The sequence below is a fragment of the Microcaecilia unicolor genome, chromosome 1, assembly GCF_901765095.1.
Source record: "Microcaecilia unicolor chromosome 1, aMicUni1.1, whole genome shotgun sequence".
Taxonomy (NCBI): Eukaryota; Metazoa; Chordata; class Amphibia; order Gymnophiona; family Siphonopidae; genus Microcaecilia; species Microcaecilia unicolor.
The window spans coordinates 592,609,194-592,633,316 of record NC_044031.1 but is presented as its reverse complement, the minus strand read 5'-3'; the positions used below and the strand labels follow the sequence as shown (position 1 = coordinate 592,633,316).

The following is a 24,123-nucleotide window of genomic DNA, read 5'->3' as shown; positions in this document are numbered from 1 at the left end:
AATACTCTGGGATGAATACCATCAGGTCCCGGTGATTTACTACTCTTCAGCTTGCTGAACTGACCCATTACATCCTCCAAGGTTACAGAGAATTTGTTTAGTTTCTCCGACTCCCCCGCTTCAAATATTCTTTCCGGCACCGGTGTCCCCCCCAAATCCTCCTCGGTGAAGACCGAAGCAAAGAATTCATTTAATTTCTCCGCTACGGCTTTGTCCTCTTTGATCGCCCCTTTAACACCATTTTCGTCCAGCGGCCCAACCGACTCTTTGGCCGGTTTCCTGCTTTTAATGTATCTAAAAAAGTTTTTACTATGTATTTTTGCTTCCAACGCTAATTTCTTCTCAAAGTCCTTTTTTGCCCTCCTTATCTCCGCTTTGCATTTGGCTTGGCATTCCTTATGATCTATCCTGTTACTTTCAGTTGGTTCTCTTCTCCACTTTCTGAAGGATTGTTTTTTGGCTCTAATGATTTCCTTTATCTTACTGTTTAGCCACGCCGGCTGACGTTTAGTCTTTTTTCCCTTTTTTCTAATACGTGGAATATATTTGTCCTGAACCTACAGGATGGTGTTTTTAAACAGCATCCACGCCTGATGCAAGTTTTTTACTCTGCGAGCTGCTCTACTTTCTCACCAAGGAATATCCGCCATCCGCTGCTGGATCGAATTATGCAGGTCAGAGACACGCAGCCATGAGAGTCTGTGCATCACTATACCTTGGGCAGCGATCCAGGATGGTACATCAAAAGTGTTGAACGTACCCCCTGGCCAGGAATTTTCGACACGCCTTCTGTTGCCTAACCACCGGATGAAAAGGCTCGGCCTGCTCCGGAGGGAGTGCATCAACCAAACTAGACAGTTGCCTCACCGAGTTCCGCAAGTGGATGCACGTGAAGAGCTGGTATGTCTGGATTTTGGCAGCGAGCATAGTGGCCTGATACTCTTTCCTCCTAAAAGAGTCCAAGGTCCTAGATTCTCTGCCTGGGGGCGCCGAGGCATAGTCCCTAGTACTCTTGGCTCTTTTGAGAGCGGAGTCCACCACCATGGAATTGTGAGGTAGCTGAGACTTCATCAATCCAGGTTCCCCGTGGATCCGATATTGGGATTCAGTTCTTTTCGGGATCACGGGGTTAGACAGAGGGAACAACCAGTTTCGCATAAGGACTTCCTTCAGTACATTATGCAAAGGAGCCGTTGCAGCCTTTCTAGGTGGAGAAGGATAATCCAGGACCTCGAGCATCTCAGCCCTGGGCTCATCCATCCTCAACCTCCACAGGGAAGGGAATAGCCGCAGCCATTTCCCAGACAAAGGAGGTAAAGGATAGACTCTCTGGTGGTGACAGTCTCCTTTCTGGTGGAGCGGAAGGTTCAGAAGGAATCCCATAGGACTCGTCAGATGAAAAGTACCTGGGATCCTCCTCTTCCTCCCACGAACGCTCATCTTCAGTATCGGACAAGACATCTCTCAGAGCAGTCCGAAACTGAGCCTGCCTCGATGCCGAGGAACGACATCCTCGATGGCGGTGCAGAGAAGTCGATGCCCGCCTGGACTCCGGTGATGATTCCTCCACCGACGTCGAAGGGGAGTCGACCTGGGTGGCAGCAGACACCGGTCGGGGACCTCACCACAGGCGAAGGGCCAGATACCGCTGCAGCAGACAGTACGAAAGGCGCAAGCACCCCCGACAATGAAGCAGACTGGCGCAGTAACTCTTCCAGAAGTTCTGGAACAGGGCCCTGATGCGCTCGTCGAGAGCCGCCATCGGACAAGGCTGCAGGGTCAGTATAGGAGCCGGTGGCAGAACCTGTCGAGACTCTGGAGCAGGTACCGGGTTGTTAGACCGACACATTGGCACCTCCTGAATAGAGAGGGAGCGATCCTCTCGGCGCCGACGCTTCTCGGGTGCTGAATCCCTCGACGCCCCGGAGCTCCCGGCACCGTGTGTCAAAGGAGAACGATGACGGTGTTTCTTCATCTTCGCTCAACGCCTGTCATCGAGACTCCTCAGTACCGAAGAGGAAGACGTGGAATCCTCACATCTCCTCGGGGCCGGGTCCGACAAAGGTCATTCCCTGGGAGCCTGCATAACAGGAGGCCTTGAGACAGGTGGAAACCCACTCAATGCCTCACTGCTCCCAGCACGAGTTGGTCGTTCCACAGCAATTACCTTCACTCCCAACATCAATGTGTCCCTCGATGTCGATGCTGATGACGCTGACCTCGGTACCGATGTTGAAGGACCGGACCGAGCCCCAAAAAGCTTCTCTGGTTGGGCCTCTCGAGACACTTGAGTCCGTTTCTTCATGCGAAGACACAGACTACAAGCGGCTGGGCCATGGTTGGGCCCAAGGCACTGGATACACCAGATGGTCCGGTTGTACCGAGTACAACGCTTGAAGCTGCTGGGTGTCTTCGATGACATGGAAGGAAAAACGGCTTCGGCAAAATCAAAAGACGCGATCGTGCCTGTTAAAAGAAAAACAGGCACAAAAAGAAGGGAACAACCCGACCGCGTCGAAAAAGAAAGGAAACTTTAAAAGGGCAAAAAAAAAAAAAAAAGAAACTAAGGTAAAGTTTGTTTTTTGTTTTTTTTTATAACTATAAATTTTAACAAGAAAAAAGAAAGAAAGAAGGCAAAAACGAAGGACTCTTTCCTGGGCCTGAAAGGAGCGGGGAAAAACTCAACCGCATCTCACCGCAGAGAAAAAATAGCTGAGCGGGAACGCTCGAGTGACGGGCGGGAAGTTGTCCGCACAGTGCACGCGCCAGAAGTCTCTGGCAAACGTTTTAAATTTTTTGCTTGCAAAATTGTAGATTCCTGGGCCGACGCAGACATCGACCCCACATGTGAGAACAAGCAACCTGCTTGTCCTCAGAGAATGAGGGACTTTGTTGTTCAAGTGATTGTGAAGAGATCGACTATGCCCATGCTGAGTGACCCTTATGTGGTTGCACTGCCCTGCTCAGTCTGTGAACCAGACTGTTCTTTCCCACCAAGTGGCTCTAAGCACCATGTCCTGTTCAGAAGCCCAAATCCACAGCCCGACTGCTTCTGTCATAAGAGGTACAAGCCCATGTCTCCCTGCTTATTGATGTAGTACATCACAACCTGCTTGTGTTTGAATGAATACATTTTGGTGTATCAGCTGATCTCTGAAAGTCTTCAAAGAATTCCATACAGTCCACAGTTCCAGGAGACTGATGTGCAATTGAGTCTCCTGGGAGGACCAGAGACCTGGAAGTGAAACCCATTTATATGAGCTCCCCACTCCAGTTTGGATGCGTCTGTCATCAATATCTTGTGTGGAGATAAAATTTGGAATTGAAGTTCTTTTGTCAGATTGGTTCAAATTGTCCACCACAAGAGAGAGTCCTGGACTGCAGGAGTGACGACCACATCCACTAGGTTCCCCTTGGCATGTGAATACTGGGAAACTAAAGTACACTGAGCTGGTCTCAAATGGAGATGTGCCATGGGTGTCACGGGAATGGTGGAGGCCATGAAGCCTAACAGTCTTAACAGCTGCCAAGCCTACTGGCTCTGGCTTACCTGAAATGAATTACTGACTAGGGTATCTGCCCGCAGGTCAGGGAGAAAGGCCCAGGTCAGAGCTAAATCTAGTAGGGCTCCTATAAGCTCCAATTTTCGAATGTGAAGCAGATGGGACTTTAAGTAGTTGATAATAAAACCTAGCTGCTCCAGCATCCAAATAGTTCTGGACATGGATTCCTACACTCCTTCCTTTGAAGTGCTCTTTATCAATTGTACAGACATGGGGCGCGTGCACTCCCAGCCTGAGTAGCAACGCTGTGACTACTGCAAGAAACTCTGAAAAACACCCTGGTAGCCGATGCAAGACTGAAAGGCAGAATGCAGTACTGGAAGTGCCATTTTCCTACTCAAAACTGAAGATACCAACCTTTAAGTCCAAAGATCATAGTCAATCCTGTTTCTGAATCATAGGAAGCAAGTTTTCTTGGGAAAACAACCTGAACTTTTATTTTGGCAAATATTTGTTCAGGGCCCTTAAAGGCTAGGATGGGACAGCATCCTCCTGTCATTTTGGGGACCAGGAAGTACTTGAGTAAAATCTCTTCCCTTTTCCCCCTGGTGGAACAGGTTCAACCACATTGGCCTGCAAAAGCAAAGAACACTCCTGAAGAAGCAGGACCTGGTGCAAATAGCTTATGTTTGATGCTCTTGAATGTCAATTTGAAGGGAGTGTTCGCCAATGAAGGGTGTAACCCATCTGGACTATTTTGAGACTTACTAGTCCAAGGTTACAAGGAGACACCTTTCTTGGAAAAATTTCAGCCTCCCTTCTACCAGTAGGTTGTCCAGAATAGATACTTTTATTGAGGCTATGCTCTCGTGGAGCCAGTCCCTTGCTTTGACTGGGGAGCTCACTGATATTTCTGAGCTTTCTGCTGCCTCTGGTGAGAGTGAAAGCTCTGGGCCGACTGGGAAGGGTGAGTAGGAGGAGAGCCTCTATGCCTCTGAGAGTAGTAGGGTCTCCTCCAACTTGTGCCTGAATACCTCCTGGAAGAAGTTGTTGAAGCAGGAGTGGGTTGGGATAGCCACTTTATGGTGTCATAAAGCTTCTTGATGAGGTCAGTGATCATCTCCAGCTTGTCATTGAAGAGATTATCCTGGCAGAGGATGTCTGCTAGCTGCTCTTGAACAGCTGGTTCTAGGTCAGAAGCACAAAGCCACGTGTGCCTGCACATACCTATATCCATGGCAGCGGCCCTGGTCGCCACATGAAAGCATCGTGGGTTGCCCAAGCCATGTGCTTTTAGCACTCCCACTGCTTGGCTACTCACGGACAGAGTTCTGCAGCTTTCTCAGGTGGCAGAGTGTCTGTTAAGTCCACCACACTGTTCACCAAGGATTTCAAATACATACACTTGAAGAGCTGGCATGAATGCATGCGGGAAGCTAGCACAGCATTCTGATAAACCTTCCTCATGAACAGATTGTACAGAGAAAGGGGTTTTCCACCGTCGCATCTGAACAGCCTGAAGGATGTCATGAACAAGTACTGTCGCAGCTTCCTTAGGAGCAGCATCAAAGTCAAGGATGTCTAACATTTTTACACAGGACTCTTTCTCAACTTTTAACTTAAATGGGACGACCTTCGCCATCTCCCTAACAAAACTAGTAAAGGAGAGTTTCTCAGGGAACACTTTCTCCTTTCATGGGGTGGGGAGGGATCTGATGGTAGACTCTGAGATTCCACCTCCAAGAGAACATCTAGCTCCTCCTCAGAAACCCAGGAGTGGTCCAAATCACTCAGGATAAGAGTCCTCTGTCTTAGCACTCAATTGCTTCAAGTGAATGGACGAATGGGTGGGCTCTATGTGAGAGGACCGAGGAACAGTATGGGTCCTGGACCTCAAGGAAGCTTCCCTCATCCTCCCCTTCCCAAGGGCCTGGACACCGATACCATCTCAGCCAGTACTAACCCCGATGCCCCTTCAGGCATCAGTATAGATGTACAGCCAAATGTGAGAAAATTGCCTTCAGAACTTGAGTTCAACACCGAAGCCCTTGATGCCACAGCATCGGGACAGCCTAAAATTTGCCCCAGCTCCTGAAGCATGGCTCAGAACCACTCCTCTGAGACAGGTATCATAGCCTAGTGGTTAGTGCAGCGGACTCTGATCCTAGGAAACTGGGTTTGATTCCCACTGCAGCTCCTTGTGACTCTGGGCAAGTCACTTAACCTTCCATTGTCCCAGGTACAAATAAGTACCTGTATATAATATGTAAACCACTTTGAATGTAGTTATATACCGCCTTTCTGTGGTTTTCAAGTCCCATTCCCTTTCCCCTAAATAGGGGCTCAGATGAAGTGGTCAGGGTCAGGTACATGGAAGATATCAGAGCCAAATTGGAAGACTGGTCTTGGACTAATGGAGCCTGATTCATTAGCACCAAATCCTTGGAGGGACAGACACCCTCAATGCACAGTCACTTCTTGGGTACTGATGATGCTAATGTCTCAGTTCCCTTGGTGCTGTCCTTCAACGGGATCACATGCCTGTGCTTCTTGCCCTTTCCAAACACACATCATCAAAGTCCCTTGGTGCAGAAGAGGATGTTGTTGAATCTTTACCAGTCCTTGGTAAGGGATCAGAGGATGCTAGGACCTGGTAGACGCTGCTTATGTGCGCTGTCAAGGCATCCCCAATGCAGCTCCAGGGGCCTTGAAGACAGATGCTTCCAATGCTGAAGTCGATGGCCCAGACTTCTCAGAGCTAAAATACCTCTGTGCCACTCACAACTCTAGATGGTTCTCTTGGACATCTGCTGACAGTTTACAAAGAGAAACAACATGGTTGGGCCCCAGCCATGACAGGCAACAATTATGAGTATCAGTTAATGACATGGTCCTCCACACTGGAAGTACTTCAAGACCACTGAGCATTTTATAGGACATGTTGAGGAAGCCAAATGAAGCAAAATCAAACAGCTCAATGATGAAAAAATGAAAGTGAAAATTTAAGTCTACCTGACCACAGTGCTCAGGCCTACGAGTGCCGATAAGCCAAGGAATAGAAAGAAAATTTAAAATTGCCGAAAAACACTAAACGAAATAAAAGGGTAATAAAGCTGGTCCTGCACAGTTCTTATAAAGAAACAGGCCACAAAAAAAGGACTCAGATGCAGGCTGAGAGAGAGACGTGAAAAAGATGCCTGCACTGCTCAGAGGATGAGAGAAAAATATCTGGTCCTGTGGAGTGGTGGTGGGTAGAACATATGCGGTGCAGTCTTTTAAAAGCTTATGGAAAGTTGCTGGGAACTGTCCACGCTAGGCTCTGACGGATATAGCGCCACCCATCTGCGAGAATATGATGTCCTACTTGTTCTTAGAGAAGAACATATAACATTTTCTTTGATAATTGCTGTGTACAACATTTATAGCAAAAGAAATGATTAAATACCCAGTCTCCCACTAGTTGTAGGTTCTTCTCTCTCTTCTTTAGTTTCATCACTGGCTTTATATACTGAAGAATCTTCTTTTTTTGAAGATATTTTGAACCATTTTCGCTCCTCTCTGCCTTTATTGCTGTTTGCACTGGTTCGAGGTTTATTCCCAGTTTTATTCTTGGCTGCTGCTGCAGCTGCTGCTTTCACCAGTGCTATCCAGTCCTTCAAAAAACATATTCACATATAATGTTCATATAGCTAAAGAAAACAAACTATGTATAAAATACAATTCAGTTGTGAGCAACACACAATTTAGTAAAATTAGCTACATTAGTTTACACAGATTAGTGTCATATCAGTCAAAATATTCTACGTAATAATCACCACTGCTACTCAGCAACCATTACAAAGTTAATTGTATAAGAAAGCCATGTAGATTTAGGCAGCATATACAAATATATAAAATGGTGGTATTTTAGCCATTTAGGTACATATGTGAAAATGTGCACATAATCTGACTACATACTATTTTGTAAATATGCACATATCTTCAACAGCGTGTACTTTGGAAGCAAGCACTCAAATGGGTGGGGTACACACTTAATGTAACTTACACTGATGTGAAAAAGATTTTCCCATTCCTAATTCTATTATTGTATATACGTCACACCCAATGGTTTCTGAACTTACAACAAAATGTAATATTAGACAAAGAGAACCTGAATAAACTAACACAGTTTTTAAATTACTTCATGTATTTAAGGAACAAAGTTATCCAAAACCCATATAACCCATGTGAAAAAGAAACTGCCTCCTTACTTAACCAACTGACCAAATTTAATTGATAATTAGACTCAGCTGATTGAACACAGCCAGGCTTGGCTTAATTGTAGCTAGCCCTGTTGACTCTAAACCTCACTACATATTGAGCCTTAATAGTTATTACAAGTATCTACATGACTGCTAAGCCATGATCAAAGGAAATTCCAGAAGAGATGAGAAAAAAAAGACAGCTAAAATATACTGGTGTGGAGAAGGGTTACAAGCCATTTCTAATGCTCTGGGACTCCAGCGAACCATAGTGACAGCCATTATCTCCAAATGGAGAAGACTTGGGACAGAGGTGAATCTTACCAGGAGTGGCCAGCCTGTCAAAAACACTCCTAGAAGAACAGCCAAAGAACTGCAGGCCCCTCTAACCTCAGCTGAGGTCAGTGTTCATGACTCCACAATAATAAAGACTGGGCAAAAGTGGGATTCAAGGGAAAGTAGCAAGGCAGAAACTGCTGCTATTCAAGAGTCACAATGAAATTTGCAAACACACAGCTGGATGACCCCCAAGCCTTTGGGGATAATGTTCTATGGACAGGTAAGTCAAAAGTGGCTAGAGGCCGACTGAATTTTGGGTTCAATTATGGTGCCAAAACTGGCCCCAAAATCCTTTTTCTGCCTGATTTCAGTTTCGGCTGAAAGTCTACAGTCATGGTTTCAGTTTCAGCTGAAACTGACCATGTGTTTTCAGTAAAAGCCGAACATTTGTGCTTTGTCTTGTTGGTCCTCCCTCCCTCCCCCTCTCCAAACAGCAGTTGCCTTTCCTCCTACCCATCTGTAGGTGCTCCCCTCGAGCCTATCTTACAATCCCTGGCAGTCTAGGGGTGTAAACAGGGCAAGTGTGATCCCCAGGTGCCCTTGCTGACTCTGCTCTCAAAATGGCTGCCATGACCGCTAGTGGCAATCTCGCGAGACTGCCACAATAGGTCATGGCAGCCATTTTGAGAATAGAGCTGACATTGTCAGAAGTTAGATTCTATGAGAAAGGAACCTGTAGTGATTGTTTTCAAGCATAAATAATGGTCAGCTTATAGTGTTAGGGAAATGATATTACAACAAATTGAAGTTTACATATTAGAAAATAATTTGAGAAATGTATTGCTCTTGATTGTAATTTTTCAGAGTATATAGTCCTCGCATTCAGTAACATCAATGTGCTTTTTTTTTTTTTTTTAATTATTATTATTATTCTGGATTGTGCATCAGGCTGGTATAATGTCTGGACTTCTTTATCCTAAGTCAGTTTTATAGCTAAATACAAAACGAGAAACATTTCAATGCTACTTTCTCTTGTGCACAGTTTAGGTAAGCATAAAAAGCTGGTAATCATGATTTTTTTTTAAGTTCTCACAAAGTTCCGGTCTCAGAGGATATTTAACCATGTCTGCTATTGACTTGAGAACCTAAATATGCCACATTTATTGAGAACTTAAAATGGCTCTCCCAGCTGTCAGCCTGTGGTTGCAGTTCCTGGGAGTGGAGGGTAATCTCCTGGGGGTTTAGCAGAGGGCTGTCCACTGTAAATTCTGATAATCCCCAGTGGGCCTCATTGGTTCACATTCACACAACCAATCTTTAGTTTTCTGTTTCGGCTAAAACCAGACGGTAATTTTCAGCTGCCTCTAAAAGTGGAACTCTTTGGACAGCATAGGTCCCATGATATCTGGTGCAAAACAAATACAGCATTCCACAGTAAGATCATCATACCAACAGTCAATTGTGGTGGTAGGGTGATGGTGTGGGGATGCTTTGCTGCCTCAGAACCTGGAAAACTTGCCATTATTGAAGGATCCATTAATTCTGAACGTTATCAGAAAATTCTTAAGAATGTCTGGTCATCTGTCCGTGAGCTGGAGCGTTACTGGGTTATGGAGCAAGACAATGATCCAAGACACAAAAGCACATCTGAATGGACAGGAGAAACAAAATTAAATGTTTAGGATTGGCCAAGTCAAAAGTCTTGACTTGAACCCCAAATAGAGATGCTGTAGTAGGATCTGAAACTAGCAATTCATGCACAAAACCTACAAATATACCTGAACCAAAGCAGTTCTGCATTTGAAGAGTGAGCTAAGATTCCTCAACAGCAATGTGAAAGACTGATATAAAACTATAGAAGTGTTTGGTTGTAATTATTGCTGCCAAAGTTGGTGCAACCTGATAAATCTAGGGGTAGTCGCTCTTTTACATAGCTGATATGGGTGTTGGGTAACTTTGTTCCTTAAATAAATGAAATAATTTAAAAATTGTGGTTATGTAATGCTCAGGTCCCCTTTGTCTACTATTACATTTTGTATAATGATCAGAAACCATTCATTGTGACATATATGCAATAACAGGGGAAACCAGGAGGAGGAAAAAAAACTTGCATTATTGTACAGAATCCTATAAATTATGCACCTATCTGCCCAATCTAGGTGCTCTGTGGCTGGTGTAGGTGCTTGCATCTAAAAACCTGCATGTGTCCATACTCTTATGCTCATATTCTATAAAGGAATTCCTTCATAGAATAGGCTCCCTTTATATAGGCTTGCCCTTTATCTACTGGAGGCTGGGTGGGCCACAGTGCCTGAAGCAGTAGATGGCAATTGATTCTTGAGTTATGCAAATGAACTACCCTCTAGTGTCAGTAGGAAAAGCCTACACTAGATTTTCTTTCTACAGAACAGGTGGTTTGTCTTTTCAGAAGGCTTCCCGTTTCCTACTGGAGCAGAAGACTGATAGTCCTAAAAATAATGTACCAAATAAACCTATTTCGCACAGAAAGGTTACCTACTCATGTAAAGGGTTAGATTGTAAGCTCTATTGAGCAGGGACTGTCTCTCTATGTCAGGTGTTTAGCGCTGCCTGCGTCTAGTAGCGATAAATAATAATAATAATAATAAGCTGGGCATGTTATTTTCCAATGTTTCAAATTTACTCATGTTTTGTACTTGGGAAGCAGTACCATGGTCTGATCATTATTGTTATTTTACTTTAAATACTATAACAGCTTCTTTAGGGATGATCTGTTGCTCAAGAACAAACAACTCTCCCTGGTTTTCAGTAGAACTGGTACATTTGAAGAGGAAGTGTCATAGAATAGAACATGCTTGGCGCAAGTGAAAATATCCAGAACTAAAATAAATGGAAACGTTTAACAAAATCTTACAAACATCAAGTGAATTTTGCTAAAAGAATTTATTACTCAACTTTAGTGGTTATTGATAACCCTAATTTAGGGAAGCCTTTTAAAGTAGTGAAGCAAATTTTAAAACCTCCACCATTAAGTGCTGCACCTCGGATTCTAGCTAAATGTTTTGCTTCTAAGGTTGCTACTATTCATGAGTCTTTTGAATTCACAGCTAACCTGAAGATTACCGTGAAGACCATATTTCAGTTACATGTTGTTGTTTATTGATTGCACATTTTTGTTCATTGTTCCAGTGTGACATGAACCTGTTTAGTTTGTTGACTCTGCTGTCTAGACTGAAAGAGCCCTGGCAGTTTGTGTGTTGGGTCTGTGAGTGTTTTCTGGGAACTGGGAGTGTGGCACCAGTAACCTAGAAATCACTGGGAATAACTAGAGAGAAGACTCGCCTAGAGGCGGTTGTGACCCAGTTTATAGCATCGTTGAATTCTCTTGATACACATCTTAAATTTGCCATGCAGTGTAGCTATGAAAGCATGTCTTTTTTTGGATACTTTGGTATATAATACTGAGGCGAAGATAGCAGTAACTGTATTTCGAAAAACTACAAATCGCAATTCTCTTCTTCAGTATAATAGCCATCATCCTTGGCGTATGAAGGATTCCTTACCCGTGGGACAGTTTTTACACTTATGGCACCATCTGCTCTTCTGATGAAACATTCCGATATCAGGCTACACATTTATCTGAATGCTTAAAAGAGAGAGGGTATCCTGATAGAAGCATATGCCGTGCTTATAAACGAACGTGGTTTGCCCAACGCCCTTTATTATTATTGGATAAGCCTGAAGCAGCATTGGATAAATTTGTGTCTTGACCTATACTGACCTTGCTCCCCAAATAGCACATACCATCAACCAACATTGGGATGTGCTTTCATTTCACTCTGTTTTCCAACAGCGTCCTTGTATAGTGTATCGTAGTGGACAAAATCTACGAGACAAATTGGTTCATTCTATGTATCAAACTCCTATCCATCAGGAAGTTTTGTTAACAGGGCATAAAGAGTGTGGACATTGTCAGTTTTGTGCTCAAACGATTGAGGGCACTCAATGGCGTCATCCTATGATAAACGAGAAAAATCTACTGACAGAGGACCAACACTACGTGCAAGTCCACGTATGTTATATACGCAATTATATGCCCTTGTGAGAACTAGTACATGGGATGTACCAAAAGACAGATTAAAACTCACTTAACAGATCACAAAAGCAGCTTAATAAACAAATATTGACTGCTCCTTTAGTCATGCATTGTACAGAGAAAAACCATCAATTTGTTCAACTTAAATGGCTAATTATTGATCAAGTGATGTGTTCAGTTAGAGGTGGAGACATGGATAGAGTATTAAACAAAAAAGAACAGTTTGGGATTTTTAAGCTTGATACCATGGTTCCGAATGGACTGAATGTAAAGTGGAATACTGCTATTTAATTCATCCACATGTTTTATGACATTTTTAGTATCATTTCCATATTTCATTTGAACTATTATTTGAGGGAGTGTTGGTGGGCTTTTTCTGAAATTATATTTGCATTTACATGGTTTAGGTTACATCTTACAGCATCATATTATACTTGCTTGTATTTCACTTACAACAGCTTAAGAAAGATTAGATTGTTTACATTAGATGGTTAACACTGAAGGGCCCGTTTTTTTTCCGGTGTTCCTTTTGAAGTTTCGACGTAGCCAGCAAGTCATGACCTCATTTCTGGCCTGGGAAGCATTAAAAAAAACTTCGGCTTTAGTGAGCCGTTTACTATCAGAATCGTGCCGCTTTTTTGCATTTTGGCTTTCAGAACATTTAGAGTTCCTGATGAACATTCGAAACTCTGCAATGTTGAACTCGTTATTAAACCAGCTATAGAAGAGAGTTCTGAACAGCTGCTGATTATGGATTATTACTGAAAAGTTGACATGCTGAGAGAAATTGAAGCCTGCTGGGTGTGGTGCACACACCCAGCGGCACTGAGATAAGTGTGTCTTCATTACTTTGAGTAGTGTTTATCAAGGTTTATGAAGAACATTTAGAGAGTTATTTCACAGTTTAGGAATGTATATTATATTATTGAATCAGCGCATATCTATGTGATAAATCTCTGAGGGAAGTTGTCTGTATGGAGACAAGATAATATATCATATTAAGATGTCATATGATATTACTATGACATTATATGGATAATTTATGTGTGTGTATGAATGGATATAGAGAGGTGTACAATTGATATATATAAGTACAAAGTAACAACTATTGTATTATATCATTTTATATACATACATAAAACAACAGCTTAAGAACAGCAGAAGGTTTTATTTTTAGGAATTGTGGAGAGTCTATCTTTAAGATATACTTCCAGTACTTGTGATAGGATGTGATTAATGTTAGAATGGTTATATCCCCACGAGTATTGAGAACATTGGTATGCACAAGGTTTATTAAGAATACTAGTAAAGAAAGCCCGTTTCTCAGAGCAATGAAAAGGTCGCTAGCTTGTTTTGGGTGGGGGGGGGGGGGGGTGGTTGACTCACATACGGAGAGCAGGAGCATGGCCATCCAAATGGATTTCTTCTGTCAGCGCTATTCGTGTTGTCGGTGCTGCAGTGTAAGTGAGCGGTTATGTCTTCATTGCTGCTGGGGCTCCGTTTCGTGCAGTGTCAGTGCTCCGCCGTCATCATCATCACATAGTGACGCGAGGGCGGGGCACACACTAATGGGGAAAGCGGCTATCTTGACGCCTCAACTTCCGGTGGGGAAAGCTGAACTCAACGCTTCAACTTCCGGTGGTGGCTTCATTTAGAACGTTGGGGTTGTGAATTATATAGATAGATGAGCGGATAGACTTTGAAGTTAACATTGTTAAAAATTTATTTAGGTGATTTTTTCATCACGACGAATTTGGGAGCACTGGTTTTGTTTGCTCGCACTACATATAAAACTTTGGAGAAGTGTAATGATCGAGAAACTTGTCCACCCTTAGAAGCAGATATTACCTTTGGGTGCTGCTCCATTTGGGTGAGTTAACACTCTGAGAATCTCTCCTTCATTTAGATCCATATTTTGGATATTTGGTTTATAATTCTTCAAAGTCAGTCTTCTCGTAGTCCTCTTTAAGTGACTACTCTGGTTTGTATTTTATTATTGTAACCTCTACCAGAGGGATAGTTGGGAATTATATTGAGTAGTACAATTTAAACGAAGATCATTATAAGGTCAACTCATTCTTAAAAAATCCAAATATGTATGATTATCACGTATCTGTTAAACAATAACTTAAGATTCTTTTTAAACAGGCTATAACTGGGTAGAAATCTCAAATTTGAAGGTAAACATTTCCAGAATTTAGCAGCCTAATATGCAAATAGACCTGAGAAAAGTTTCTTGGAGGTGATACCCTGGGTACTTGGAAAGGCAAATGAGAATTGATTGTGAGTATTATAGCATCATCCTATTAAAGAATAATGCACCAGAGAAATCATATATAATGGTACTATACCCTGTGTTATCTTCCAAAAGAGACATCCTAATTTGAAAATGATCCTCGCCTCAACACTAAGCCAGTGAAGCTCGATAAAATAATCCATAATTCTGTCTGATTTCTTAAGTGAGAAGATTAAGCGAACAGCAAAAGTCTGAACAGTTTGGATTTTTTTCAACAAATATTTTGGTAACCCTAAATAAACAATGTTGCAATAATCCAATTTGCTAAGAATCGAGCAAGTGGCGATCCCTGGGGTACATCAGGAGAGGACCAATATTTAGAGACTTGCTCTTTAAATTTAACACAATAAGTTGGGACAGTTAGAAATCCTCTAAATCAGTGTTTCCCAAGCAGTGCCAAGGATTAGGAAGGTAGGTAGGCTGGCGTGGCGGTACACTACCGTGGGAACCACACAGGACCCATGTCCATCCTCGTGGGATCCCCACAAACCTGGAGGAGATCCCTGCTGTAGCCGCAGGTTCCACAAACCCTGTTGCCATGCAGTTCTCTATTGAGAATTTGAACTCCACTGTCTTTTTCAGTATGAGAAAGTATCTGGACTAAAACCCTCGCTCTCTCTCTGGTAGAGGAACTGGTTCTATTGCATTCTGTCAGAGAAGGGCAGAGAGTTCTTCTTGTAGAATCTTCAACCTTTTTCATCTCGTGGCACACTTACAAGGTGCAAAAATTGTCAAGGCACATCAGTTTTTTAAGTTTATATATTTTATCATTTAATAAAGTTCAATAATTAAAATTTAAAATATTGGGTTATCTTTATAGCCACAAACAGGGGACTAGCCCCCCACAGATTAAGCCCTGGCCCCCTCTACTTTTGACCTCCCCCCCCTCCCCCCCGCCACCGATGCCAGGTACCATTGCTGGCGGGGGTCCCCAACCCCTGCCAGCCAAAGTCTTCAGCACCAGCAGACTCCAGCGCCTTCGCTGATGATCTGTTTCTGACTCCTGACATCCTGCATGCACGTCCTGCACGGGTCTACATACATCATCAGCAAAGGTGCCAGAGTCGACCAGCACTGAAGAAGACTTCGGCAGGCGGGGGTTGGGGACCCCCGCCAGCAAAGGTAACTGGCGGCGGCAGCAATGGGGGAGGGTCAGCGGCAGGAGGGGGAGGTCGGTGGCTGGGGGAGGTGGGCTAAACTATGCCCCCCACCTCGTGCTCTGGACCCCCCTGGCCACAAATAACATGCATTCAAAAACAATTTAAAATCAAATCCTCCAACCTGCCCACCTCTTAAAAAAAAAAAAAAAAAAAAAATCAGTAGGACTAAATTCAGACCCTCACCAAATACAGGTTGCAAATTAAAAATAGAAATATGAAAACAAAAATTGAACTGGTAGCCTCAAGTCATCACAACTCAGAATGATCAAAACTGCGGAGCAGAACAAAGGTCCAGGCTCTCATCTAACATCCAGGCAACTCAGAAATACCATTCTGTTGTGAGGAACAGAAGCTAGAGCATCAAGAACATTTCAAGCCTTTGAATATAATAATGTCAGCACCAGAACAGAATTTACTGAAATACTGCTCGCAGACAGCATTTTGCATAATGAGGAATAGGCTTGCAGAGTGTTCTAGGAAGGTCAATAATACTATTATTTCAATATAGTACAGGGGTTCTCAATAATGTTGCTTTAGTTTGAACCACATATGTAATGACTGCATTTTTCATTACTGCAAAAATATAGAAATCTTCATGCAAGGCAGATCATATATAAAAAGGTTAGAAAATTCAAAAGGTAAAAGTGGAAGAAACTTAAGTCACAGTATAACTTAAGGAGAACATATCTGTACCAGAATAAACCACAGGAAAGCTCTGAATATCCAACACAAAAACTGTAACAGGTATCTAGGGTCCAAATCTATGCATACACATTTTATATGTAAAAATTATTTGTAGAACCAGCGCAAATTTGAAAAAATAAAAAAAAGACAGCATACTGTATATGATCAGCATTGGTGCCAACTCCTGGTCTATTATACAAATGATGTAACAATGAAATCTGGCAAGCTCATTTATTTCTCTGTGTTGTTGATTAGGCGGTGGGGGGGGAGGGGTGTCGGGGTTTCAGGTGCTTTGTTGTTGTTTGCTTTTGGATTGGATTGGAAGACATTTCAATAAAAAAAAACATTGATATATTAAAAAAAATAGCACCTATGCATGGATTAGAGGTGGAGGAGTGCAGCTACACACCTCATCTCAGAACAATTGTTTTACTGCTTTGGTAGCAAACCAGTTGAACTGTGTAGCAAGTCCTCAGAGTCCTCTTCACTGGCACTGAGAAGCAAGTCCTACCTTCACTAATCCACCAGGGTTAACAGCCACTGAGCAGCAAGTCCTCCAAGTCCTCCTTTAAATCAGTGCAGCCACACTTACCCTCTTCTCGGGCTGATGCAGCTAGGCTCACACTGACAAATGCGTGGCCCTGCTGCACAAAGATGCCACACATGCGTCAGTAATCAGGTGACCTCTGATGCTGCTGGTCCGTGCATGCATCAGTGTGAGCCTTGCTGTATCAGACCAGGCAGAGAGCAAGTGTAGCTATGCTAAATTATTGAAAGCGGGTTGTGCTTACGGTTATACAGTCATTGACTGAATATGTGTTGGTTGTTTATGCTGCTAAATAAAAATATTTAAAGTTTAAAAAAATATATTGAAAGGAGGAGGAAGAGAAGACAGTACTTGGGTGTCGTGGAGGACCCTGGTTAGGTAGCTGGTCTCTAACAGGCTTGCAACTCCCATAGGAACCCTGCAGGAACTACTTCCATGCCCACGAGATCCCCGCAGACCTAGTGGGGATTCCGACTGAGTCTCCCGTGCAGGAGTGGGCTGCGGCACCCCTGTTGAAAAACGCTGCTTTGGAGGGGAGTTGAAACAAGACACTTTTGGTGGATGGGTGCAAGTTTTTTTTCCCCACAATGTAGAATGATGAATAGTACCCAATGGATGGAGGTTATAAGGGGCCATCTGTTTTGAAAAAAGATCAGCCTGCCTCCCATTGATAGGTTGGCTGGGATGGAAACCTGAATGGCAGCTATGCTCATTAGTGAAGCGTCAAAAGCTGGTTTGTGCTGGGCTAAGACTGGGTCTGGTACCTCTGTCCTCACTGTTGTCTAAGGCAGGAGCATTGGGTCTTAGCCAGGAGGAGGTGTAGTAGAAGTATAACTCTGTTTAGTATTTAACAGTAATTTAATTTAATTTGGTATTTACTGACAAGTTCTAAGCAGTTCACATTTAACCATATGTTATCAAAAGATTAGTTAAAATTAATTAGTAATAACTTACAGTAGAACTGTTCAGTATACAGTAAATATTATATTACATCTTATTAACTAGCTAGACATGGTTGAGCAAATTGTTAATGTACGATCATATTTAATATGAAACTTGATAGTCTTTGGAACTCATTCTATAATGTAATTCCTTTTGCCATTTTTATTGGGACAAGTTTAGGTTCCGCATGAGTGTTCTGCTAGGTTTAGCAGGTGATTTTGTGTTTCATCTTGTGTAGTTGTGAGGCTAGTTTTCCTGAGGTTGACCCAAAGTGTGTCTGGAATAACCAAGTTTTAACTGAGCCTCTGAAATTCAGATAGTCTGTTATTAATCTTATATCTCGCCACAAAGATCCACAGTTCCGCTCTTTTAACTGTAATTTTCATGTTGAGAGTTTTCTTTCTTCAGGACTCTTGTGAAGTTGTTATAACCAGTTTGATTTCCTTTAAGGATCTTAGTGGAGGAGTAGCCTAGTGGTTAGTGCAGTGGACTTTGATCCTGGTGAACTGAGTTCGATTCCCACTGCAGCTCCTTGTGACTCTGGGCAAGTCACTTAACCCTCCATTGCCCCTGGTACAAAATAAGTACCTGAATATATGTAAACCGCTTTGAATGTAGTTGCAAAAACCTCAGAAAAGCAGTATATCAAGTCCCATTTCCATTTCCCCCTTTTTGGTTGATGTAGTTGGACGAGATGCTGAAAGTAGGATAGCGTGAGGCCAGAGACTTTTAAAGATCACTGTTAGTAGCTTGAATTTATTCTTGCTTTAATAGGTAGCCAGTGTAGTTTGATAAGAAATGGTGTAGCATGATCAGACCAGCAACCTCCGCCAATCAATAACACCTGAATCCTCCTGTAAATCTTCTAGAAGATGTAGTTTGAAGGCTTTGGTCTGCAGAGTTTTAATGGTATCCGTATGTTTTTTTTAATTAGGTCTGCTACCTCCTAGACTTTGTCTCCAAACAAACTGTCTCCACGACAAGGAACTTTGGTCCAGAATAGTAGATGGTGCGGACTAGAAATCTTTTAAATAAATAAATAAATAAACATCTGCCAAGCGTTCTCAGATTGCATACTCTGAGCCAAGAATGTCAATGTATAGCCTTTGCCAAAGCAGATATGAGAAAAGAGACATCAAAAGCATTGAAGGCCTGTCTTGATAGATATTTGCGGCAATCTAGAAGTGTTTTATGTATTGTAAGAAACTGGTAAGTCCATTCAAGAGGAAGAAGGTCTGCAAAAGAGGGAGTACTCTGTATTAGAGACTATATAAATGGCAGAATAAAGTTGGTAATTCAATATAAAATTTGTTAACATAGAGGTTGAAGAGTTTGCCTTCCAAAAGAGTCTAATGTTCTAGCTTCTCTGCCTGGAGGAGCAGAAGCATGAGATCTAGTACTATAAGTTCAGTTAAAGCAGATTCCATAACTAAAGAATGATGTGGTAATTATGTTTTGTCAAACCCAGTGAATTTCTGTATTCTGTACACAGTATCTATTTTCTTTGGAGTCAACTGGACTATCAGTGGAGACTCCAAGTTCTTGAAGAGGGCATACTTCATAACTTCATGAAGTGGAACAGTAATTCCCTCTCGTGGATGAGTCATAATCTAGTACCTCAAAAAGTTCTGAGTGACCTTCTTCAATCTCAAGCTTAAAAGGTATGGCTTGTACCATCTCTTGGACAAAACCAGGGGAAAGTTGTATTTTCTGGACAAGACATATCTTTCAGGTGGCGGAGAAGGTTCCAAGAGGATGCTATAGGACTCCTCAGCTGAGGAGTCCTGGTCAGACTCCGATTCTTCAAAGTAGTTTTCTTGGGAGTTACGTGGAAGAGTTTATTTATTTAAAAATTTCTATGCCGCCTAGAACTAAATGGCTCACAATAAAACATACATAAAATCATATACAACAAAATCATCTTAATTTAAGACTTTAAATAAATCATCTCCACACCTTTACAAAGGGGTGTGTCTTCAACAATTTACAAAACTGCATTATACTATTATATAACCTTAGAGTGCCAGGTAAAGTATTCCAAACCTGTGGACCAGCTATGGAAAAAGCTGTCTTCCTAGTACAGGCAAGATTCACAGAATGCAAATCTTTTGTGTCTAACAACATAGCATGTTCAGAGAACAAACCCCTCGATGGCTGATACACAGAAATAGCTAATGGAACAGAGTCTGAATACAAAGCCTGATCAATCAAACAAGCAATCTTGTTCAATAATCTAAATTGAATAGGTAACCCATGTAAAGTTTGAAGTACAGGAGAAACATGCTCAAATCGGGATATACCACCCAACAATAGTGCAGAAATGTTTTGGATCAATGTCTTACGAGTAGTGCATCGGCTCTACATGGACGAGTGTAAAGGAATATGCATCTCCAAACCAGGAGACAGTTCCTCTGCCAATGTAGAAGTAAATGTCGGGTTTGTGCTGCCCCCAACAGTCGCTGCTCAACGCCAAGCCAATGTGGGGGACCTCAATGCATCCTTGGGCTGACGCTGGTGCAAGCACTTGTAAGCTTTTTCAGACTGCTTATGTAGTAGCTCTGAAAGCTCTTCTGTATAGTCCGGATTTACTCTTGGAAAGAAAGCGTCAGTACCAGTGGGGAAACCGGCATGGACGCAGCCTGCGGTATCGCCCGTCTACGCATGGGAGACCTTGAAGATATGGAAGGTTCCCTTTGTGTTGTAATTAGTGAAGAGGTGAAGAGTGGTCACTACAGAATCAGCGCTTTGATAACGTCGATACAGAGGAGCTCTCAGCATCTTGTCTGGTCGGAGAGCGATAGCAATGTTTCTTAGGTTTTTTTTTTTACACTGCTGATCCCTCGATGAACGAGGAATGGATGAGGAGGACATGCATTGAGCCAAGCCATCTCAATACATGATCAGAGCACCCAATGTTGATGCCGAGACAAATGCAGATTCCGCGTCTCGTGCCAAATCTCCCGCCATGCTCAATGACAATGCAGATGCAGATCCAAAACGTTTGTTTTGTTGGACTCTTCAGGTTCTGCAAACAGAGGCTACACTGAATGTGCCGGTGCTCCGGTCCTAAACACTGAAAATACCAGTTATGGGGGGTTAGTGCCTGAGATAGTCCTATTGCACAGAATACACTTTTTAATGCCACTCAACACCTTCTTGGATATGGAGGGGAAAATGGCTGACGTGACGTCAAAAGGCTCAATGGTCTGGGCAGGTCAAGTAAACTGGAGACCGAAAAGAGTCGATGCTCCCCGGCCAGAGAAAGGCCTTAGAGGGCCTAAAGGCCGAAAACTAAAAAATCTGAGAAAAAAGTTAAGTAAATTATATACAGAGTAAATGAAAGGACATGAGAAAAAAAAGTCATGAAAAAGGGAAGGCACCAAAAAACTGAAGTTTGACAAGCTGAGGAGAGATTAGAAATCCAACCTCTTTGCTCCATGGAAAACAAAAGACTGTAGGTCCCAGCTTGAGCACTGGGTGGGATGGCACCCGAGCATGTGCAGTGGGGGCACTAACTCAAAGATTTAAAGTGATATTACACTTGGCAGTCTCCACACTGGGCTCCGTGGATGACACCACCCACATGTAAGAATATTATGCCTGCTTGTCCTCAGAAAAAAATATATCTAAACAGGAAACTACTTTTAATGTGATTAAGTCTGTTTGGGAACAATCTTATCCCTTACGAGGCACAAAAATATGGAATAGTCTACCTACAACAGTTTGCATAACTACTCCTTTCAGTTCTTTTCAAAAGGTTTTAAAAGCTTATTTGTTCGTTTCTTAATAATGTTTTATAACAATGACTTAGATGGATATTTTTTTATTAAGATTAGATTATTGATTTTAATGTGATTCTATCTGGTTGGGATATCTCTCTGCGCTGTGATCTGCTTTGAATCGTAAATTAAAAGCAGAATAGAAATCACAGAACTGAATGGAATGGAATAGTAGGCACTAAACACAGACATGATCAGGATATGGAGAAGATGTTCAGACACAGCTAATGAGGGTGCTGTGGGAAGACTGACAAGTCATCCATAAATAATAAAAGTGAAACTAACACAAAATCTTGTGGGAGTAGCAGTTCTAGTCAGTCAGAAGGCAAAAACTGAAAGCAGAGAAAGAAAGTAGTAACTAGTGTGTGCAGCCGAATCCAATTAAGGGCTTACACTCCCCAAAGCAGGAGATGTCAGGGGCAGAGTGCAGTAGACATAATCAGGAGCCTATTTGATCTGGATAAGCCAAGTGCTATCAACTATGTGGGAGATATCCAGCAGACTGAGGAAGTCTGTTGTCTGTCTCCTGGGATAGAGAAATATCCAGTGTACCTGAATGTAACTCACCTTGAGCTACTACTGAAAAAGGTGTGAGCACAATCTAAATAAGTAAATAAGGTTAACTTCTGCAAGAGCTACTACAGCAGGAAAGGAGGGGGTACCTGCATGGGGGCTTAAGTCAACCTAGATAGGAAAGGTCTGCTATAAATGTTTCTAGACCTGCAGTGGCTGTGCATAAATTGTGTGTGTTTGCTTGTGAAGTAAGGAGCTCTGGAAGAAACCACCTCAATGATTTTTAAATCAAGTCTTTGGCCAAATGGTGTTCCTGAAGTAAAAGAGCTGCCTCATTTCAATTTCATACTGTTGTTAAACATTGGAGTAAGCGGAATTACACATTTCTCAAGAAGCAAATATTGATATTAATTTTCAAAATTACTGGCTTATATAGACTGAAGGTCTTACAAGATGAACAGTTAATACACCTAAGCACAAAACAGTTTTGTGGTTCCCTACAAAGATGATCACTATTTTTTAAAAACCTACTAAGAATACTACATCTTTACCTGCCCTTTTGCGTCCTCAGGCATGGATTTAATATGCATTTTTTTTAGACATCGAATTACTCCATCGTAGAACTGTACTGTGTAATTCCCTAGAAGAAAACATATGTATGAGTAAATACATCTAATTAAAGCATACACTTAAAATACACAATTTCTCCAAGGAACAATAAGTTATATGAAAGAGTTGTAGCTGATGCAAACCTAACATTACATTAAAATAAGTACATAAGTAATGCCACATTGGGAAAAGACCAAGGTCCATCAAGCCCAGCATCCTGTCCATGACAGCGGCCAATCTAGGCCAAGGGCACCTGGCAAGCTTCCCAACGTACATTCTATACATGTTATTCCTGGAATTGTGGATTTTTCCCAAGTCCATTTAGTAGTGGTCTATGGACTTGTCCATTAGGAAACCGTCTAACCCCTTTTTAAACTCTGCTAAGCTAACCGCCTTCACCACGTTCTCCGGCAATGAATTCCAGAGTTTAATTATGCGTTGGGTGAAGAAACATGTTCTCCGATTTGTTTTAAATTTACTACACTGTAGTTTCATCGCATGCACCATAGTCCTAGTATTTTTGGAAAGAGTGAACAGACGCTTCACATCCACCTGTTCCACTCCACTCAATATTTTATATACCTCTATCATATCTCCCCTCAGCCGTCTCTTCTCCAAGCTGAAAAGCCCTAGCCTCCTTAGTCTTTCTTCATAGGGAAGTCGTCCCATCCCCGCTATCATTTTAGTCTGCAATTACCTATCCAGTTCGCTGTGAATTATATATTAAACTCTAGGCCATCCCTAGTAAATTCATATTAGTATATCAATTAAAATGTATCTAAAGCAAAATTTTGAAATAAAAATGTTTTCAATGTTTTCCTAAATACCATATAATCACTAATCTTCCTAATATATGAAGGCAAAGCATCCCCTTATCAATGGAGCTTCATAACAAAAATGTACATACTTATAATAGGAATCTGTGGGGTCCTTTTACTAAGGCGCACAAGTGCCTACACGCATCTAACACGTATCAATTTGGAACTACCGCCCGGCTACTGTGTGCCCCAGGCGGCAGCAATTCCATTTTATACGCATGTCCGATACGTGCGGCAGAAAATATTTTATTCTCTACCACGTTAACCAGGCGGTAATTGGCAGTGTACACGTACTGATGATTACTGCCTGGTTAACGCATGAGGCCTTACCGCTAAGTCAATGGGTGGCAGTAAGGTCTCAGGCCCAAATTGGACGCGCTCCAATTTTTATTTTGCTGCATGTCTATTTTCGGGCCAAAAAAGGGCCTCTTTGGCAGGTGCGCTGAAAAATTGACCTGTGCGCATCCAATACACGCGCCTACAACACCGCAGGTCATTCTTTGGCGCACCTTAGTAAAAGGAACCCTGTTTTGGTACTCCACTTTCTATTTACTTACACAGGATAAGCTAATCCTGAAGAACACACATACAGTGGAGACTGCTGAAAAAAAAAAAACCCCTACAGATTCCGGGAGGAAATCTGTGCCCAACGGAAGTGCCTCTGTTTGACAGTGACA

The 24,123-nt window shown here is 42.3% G+C and overlaps 1 protein-coding gene across 3 annotated transcripts in view; it reads right to left on the bottom strand.

The window, feature by feature from the left end:
* Positions 1-24,123, bottom strand: part of PHF20L1 (PHD finger protein 20 like 1) — a 312,587-nt gene that overhangs the window by 174,580 nt on the left and 113,884 nt on the right. For all 3 annotated transcript variants that reach the window (XM_030219345.1, XM_030219361.1, XM_030219352.1), the window contains exons 5-6: positions 22,571-22,659; positions 6,949-7,156 (exon numbers count right to left, since the gene is read on the bottom strand). In XM_030219345.1, the coding sequence (XP_030075205.1) occupies positions 6,949-7,156; positions 22,571-22,659 (297 nt within the window). The remainder of the gene's footprint in view (positions 1-6,948; positions 7,157-22,570; positions 22,660-24,123) is intronic.